General features: G+C 42.6%; 1 protein-coding gene across 9 annotated transcripts in view; it reads right to left on the bottom strand.

The window, feature by feature from the left end:
• Window positions 1-6000, bottom strand: part of PXK (PX domain containing serine/threonine kinase like) — a 68006-nt gene that overhangs the window by 40733 nt on the left and 21273 nt on the right. For all 9 annotated transcript variants that reach the window (XM_046661487.1, XM_046661477.1, XM_046661549.1 and 6 more), the window contains exons 2-3: window positions 5372-5422; window positions 3417-3464 (exon numbers count right to left, since the gene is read on the bottom strand). In XM_046661487.1, the coding sequence (XP_046517443.1) occupies window positions 3417-3464; window positions 5372-5422 (99 nt within the window). The remainder of the gene's footprint in view (window positions 1-3416; window positions 3465-5371; window positions 5423-6000) is intronic.

The following is a 6000-nucleotide window of genomic DNA, read 5'->3' on the forward strand; positions in this document are numbered from 1 at the left end:
TAATCAGACACTGAAAATCATGGTCACAGTTTTGTTCTGTGGTTTTGGACTCTTTCTGGTCTGTTTTATGGAGGTTGTTTTGAAATTATTTTGTTGCCAAAAAGCTGTATGTACTTTCTTCTGTTTGTTTACTTGGATCTAGAAAAGCCTCCCACTGAACTGATGTCTGGCCATATCCTGCCCAACACAAGCCAACATCAATACACGTGGATATTTGCATTTGAAATAAGATGCACATGGAAAGTGCCCATTTTACAAGGGAAAATTACACTGAAGCAAAAATAAAATTCTATTATATTAAAAGGCCATAATTGAATAGTCATGGAGATTCAACCTCATATCCCCAAAGCAAGAACAAACAGGAGATAAAGCCCTCCTCCCGACTCCCATGCTTGGGGGCTGGGTCTACGGGATTTCAATTTCAGAAATATTTCTCTGGTAATTCTTACTGAGCACGGGCTGAACAATACTGTACAAGATCCCTCCCCCTTCTTTAAAACAGGGCAAACGTTCACTTGTGCATAAAGGTGAAACACATGGTAGGCCCAGTGTTAACTCCCAAATGCTCACACCGCTGTGGAAATGTCACGTGGAACCGTCTGGAGGGGTATGTGGGGGAAATCAACTGCTGGAATAAACGGCACATTGGTGCGTCATTTACAATGTCATTGCAGGCCCAGCTTTTGTCTAAGTGGAAGGAATATGCTATTAAAACCCATCATTGTGGGGCCAGCCCTGTGGCCAAGTGGTTAAGTTCACATGCTCCGCTTCAGTGGCCCAGGGTTTCGCTGGTTTGAATCCTGGGTGCAGACAGGGCACCACTCATCAAGCCATGCTGAGGCAGCATCCCACATGCCACAACTAGAAGGACCCACAACTAAAAATACACAACTATGTACCAGGGGGGTTTGGGGAGAAAAAGGAAAAATAAACTCTTTAAAAAAAACACAACCCATAAATGTGGAGGCCAGGCTGGTGGCATAGTGGTTAAGTTCACATGCTCCCCTTTGGTGGCCTGGGGTTCGTGGGTTTGGATCCTGGGGGCAGACCTACACCCACTCATCAAGCCATGTTGTGGTGGCATCCCACATAGAAGAGTGGCACAGACGTTAGCTCAGGGCTAGTTTTCCTCACCAAAAAACAAACCCATAAATGAAAACCAATTAAACTTGCCTATGAGGAGAATTCGATCTCTGCCAATACTCTATCTGGAGATTTAAGTTGGTCATACTACAATTAAAATTTAAGACAAAATGTGTCAAATGCATGACTATAAGGCAACAACATCAAGGTCTGCAGATACTCAGGCCAATTCTATCAGAAGGAAAATAAGGCATTCATGCTTTCAGTAGTGTTGTAAATAATGTTAAAGTTTGGACTCTACGAATGCTATTTTCCAAAGTCTGATCAATAAAACATGGTCTTTTGAAGGAAAAGGAGCATTAAGCTCCTTCCTGGCCAGCAGTCCTCCTGATCTTTGTGGGCAGGATCAGAGGTCACTCAGAATAAGTGATGACGGCCACCTCACCAATGCAGCTCCCTTCACCTCCCGGCTGAGGCAGTCGTAAGGCAAGCTTTCTGGCTCAAGTTTAGAAGGTCCTCTGTTACCAATCAAATCTGAGATATGACACAAGCCCAGTGGTCTTCAGTAACCCACAGCACTCGAAGACCAATCTGCCAAGTGGAGACTTGCGTGGTATTGTTAGTACTTCCTACGGTGCTAAAGCCCCTCTAGGACCCTTCAATCATCACCAGCACGGGCTGTGTTTCCAGACAAAGACTCTGCAGCTCATCCTTCTTTCCATTATGGCCACCAAGTTAGAAACAGTTAAATCAAAGTGCTTTAGAAATACTTATTTAAGAGAAAAAAGTTACACTGGAAAAGGCTGAGTGTCTCTAGTTACTGCTGAGTGTGGATCTGCAATGCTGACTATGCAGTTTAGTGGAGAGAGTCTGAGACTCCCAGCTCAAAGTGAACAGCTCTAGCAATCCATTTAGTCATTCCTAATCTACGAAAAGGAGATAACACACAGCATCCCGTGATTGTGGTAAGGATGCATTATGGCACAAAGGTACTCAGCTTCAAGGTGACTATTATCAATCACATGTTTGTTCCCCAAAGTTTATTTTTAGACCTACATATCATCTGTGTAAAGTATGTGTTTATCTCCTTCGCCAGGGAAATTTGCTAATTCCTTCTTCCTGATGTTGCTGTTTCCAACCAGTTTCTAAGACACCCCTAGGAATCAAGGTGTATCATTAGTGTTTTAAAATGTTTACCTGCATATAAAGAACTCATACAACTCAACAACAAAAAATCAAACAACCCAATCAAAAAATGGGCAGGAGACATGAACAGGCATTTCTCCAAAGAAGATATACGGATGGCCAATAAGCACATGAAAAGATGTTCAACATGGCTGATCATCAGGGAAATGCAAATCAAAACTACACTAAGATATCACCTTACACCCATTAGAATGACAAAAATATCTAAAACTAATAGTAACAAATGTTGGAGAGGTTGTGGAGAAAAAGGAACCCTCATATACTGCTGGTGGGAAAGCAAACTGGTGCAGCCACTATGGAAAACAGTATGGAGATTCCTCAAAAAATTAAAAATAGAACTACCATACGACCCAGCTATCCCACTATTGGGTATCTATCCAAAGAGCTTGAAGTCAGCAATTCCAAAAGTCCTATGAACCCCAATGTTCATTGCAGCATCATTTACAATAGCCAAGACGTGGAAGCAACCTAAGTGCCCATCAACAGATGATTGGATAAAGAAGATGTGGTGTATATATATATATATATATATGCACACACACACACAATGGAATACTACTCAGCCATAAAAAAGAGCAAAATCGTCCCATTTGCAACAACATGGATGGACCTTGAGGGAATTATGTTAAGTGAAATAAGCCAGATAGAGAAGGACAATCTCTGTATGACTCCATTCATATGAGAAATTTAAAAAAGTAGACAAAGAGGGGCTGGCCCCGTGGCCAAGTGGTTAAGTTCGCGCGCTCCGCTGCAGGTGGCCCAGTGTTTCGTTGGTTCGAATCCTGGGCGCGAACATGACACTGCTCATCAAACCACGCTGAGGCAGCGTCCCACATACCACAACTAGAAGGACCCACAACGAAGAATATACAACTGTGTACCGGGGGGGCTTTGGGGAGAAAAAGGAAAAAATAAAATCTTTAAAAAAAAAAAAAAATGTAGACAAAGAGAACAGATTAGTGGCTACCAGGGGAAAGGTGGGGTGGGGGGTGGGCACAAAGGGTGAAGGGGTGCACCTACAACACAACTGACAAACAATAATGTACAACTGAAATTTCACAAGATTGTAACTTATTAACTCAATAAAAATTTTAAAAAATAATAATAAAATAAAATAAAATATTTACCTGCAAGCTGTTGTTCAGCAAATCAAAGTCACTGTATCTCCTAATGATCTGTAAAAGACAAGACAGTAGTGTTTGGATTCAGCAAAGACCATCCCTTTTCATTTCCTTATTTAACATTTATTGGCATTCTAGAGGCACCTGCACTAAGGATGGTAGGGCTCATACACCTGCTGTTTAACCTGCTTAACTTGACAGGGTCAGAAAACAGACCCAGCAGTGCCCCAGAGCTGGCTGGACCATGGGAAACTGGTTAATGCCAGCCAAACTCACAAGACGCCAACAGGTAAGAGAGAATGATGATGTATTTGTTTTCAAGACAAATAGCCCTTTAAAGATCTTTCTTATTAACCAGGCACTTGGAAAGATGAATTAATGATTTACCCAAAAAAAAAGTTTTACAGAATATGAAATCAAAGGAAAAGAAGGCAGAGAATTTGAGGCCATTTCATCCTTGCCCGGGATAAAACTTCCCCCAGCTGCGATCCCTCCACCTGGAGACCGGGCTGCACCTGCAGGCGGAGTGGCCACACCTCTCCCTGATTTCCCACATTTCCCGCCTTGGCACACAGCCCACCTTCCACCGTCTACACATTCTTTTTCAGTTATGTTGATGCCATTGATTAGGCCATAGCCAAATTCTACGAGCTCTTCAGGCTCTGGGCAAGGAAATTATTTTGCTTTTACATAGTTTAACTTAAACCTTTATTGATGATTCTTAAATGTTAGTGTGCAGAATTACCTGGAGATCATCTAGGAGTCCACTCACAGAGAATCTAATTCAGTAGGGCCATGATGGGGCCCAAAAGTCCACATTTTTGTTAAGTATCGCCCAGGATTCTAAGGCATTAGATCTAAAAAACTGCATCAAGGGTTGACTTTTCTGGTAGGACAATGCTGTTGGCCCTGCTTGTCAAATATATATTGAAAATTTAAATGTAAGGCCATTCCTGAGAAGTACAAAAGAGCAAAAGGTAGCACAGTGGGTAACCACAGAGACTAGAGGAATTCCAGCCTCGTTCTGTCACTGATTGGAGCGTGACCTTGGACCAGTTTCTTACCTCTTGAATGTAAAATGAGACTAATACTATCACATAGAACTGTTTCTAAAGAGTTAAGTGAATTAACCTGCTTGAACCAGTGCCTAACACTTCATAAGTGCTCAAATAGATGTTAAATGTTATAATTACTCAAACAAAAAGCAGTTTGAAATTGGAGGCAGAGAAAAGATAAAGCGTGGGTCACTGTGATCAAAGACTGCTTAGGATGAGAGGTAAGGTGGAAGCTGGGCTGTGAAGAACAAGGTCAGATTTTCAGAAGACGGGAGAGGAAGGGGTTACTGATAGTTACTAACACAGGGAAGAAATGCCCCTGTGCAGAATTCAACCACCCTCTGCAAGTCCACTGGGACTGGAAGGACCTCTTGATCTATCCAGAAAGTTTTTTGTCTCTGAGGCCACCACCAAGGAAAGCAGAACCTGGAGCTGCAGGAAGACCCTCCCCCAGAGTCCATGAGGGAACTGGCACTAGAAATTGCCCATGAGTGGACTTGGGAGTCCATGAAATGCAGTGGCCTGAACTGCATAATGTCCAGGCACTGTATCCCTTTCCACCTGCTAGACTGAACTCTAACCTCCTCCACCCAAACCATAGCTGCAGGAGAGGAGGTTTGAATGTCCAGGAACAAAACAAATAATTTGCCTATGCTACCTTACTCTGGGTGGAGCTAGAGAACAAATTTCTAGATACTCTCCATGGTAACATCATACGTGAATTTAACCAAACAACTGGGAACAGAAAAGCCTTTTATAATACATGTGTTAAAACTAAAGGTTTATATCTAAGATAAATATGTTTTCTATTTATGCATGTTCTGATTTTTCCAGATTTTTAGATGCCCCAAGTCAGAATTTTGTTTAAACATTTGTAACATTTTTCTAATGACAAAAAATGCTTACCTGCCAGCTGTTTTCTACAGAAATTCCTCTTTGAACCCGAATGATATACTCCTAAAAAAGAGGGGGAAAAGAGCCTCAATTATAAAACACCCAAATCAGAGGATCAAAAAAAGTGAAAATATCAGCGGCCAGCCCTGTGGCTGAGTGATTAAGTTCGCGCACTCTGCTGTGGCGGCCCAGGGTTTCGCCGGTTCGAATCCTGGGTGCGGACATGACACCGCTCATCAGGCTGTAGGGGAGGAAGACATTTCCTCTACCCTCTCTGGGTTCTTCTGGCTGGAGAATGAATTAAATTCACATGAGACAGAATAGCAGGAGAAAATTAAACAAAGCTTTATGAGGACCATGGCCCAGGGCCTTTCTTCCCAAAGGAAGAAAGGGCACTGAAGAAGTGGGGTGCACAGAGTGGTTATATACCCCCAAACAGGATATTTCACATAGGATTGAAATGTCCCTTTTACAATAGTCGAGAGACTGCTCTGTCAGCACAGCGATTGATGGAAACAGCAGATAGGTCTGCTGTCTCGGTGAACACAGCAGGGTGGCAGGTCTGTTGGCTCAAGCTGGGTGGTCAAAGGTGAGTGCAGCAATCAGTTCCTAGCCTAAGGAAAGATGCTTATCCTTAAGGA

The sequence above is a fragment of the Equus quagga genome, chromosome 1 (genome assembly GCF_021613505.1).
Source record: "Equus quagga isolate Etosha38 chromosome 1, UCLA_HA_Equagga_1.0, whole genome shotgun sequence".
In the NCBI taxonomy this organism is placed as follows: Eukaryota; Metazoa; Chordata; class Mammalia; order Perissodactyla; family Equidae; genus Equus; species Equus quagga.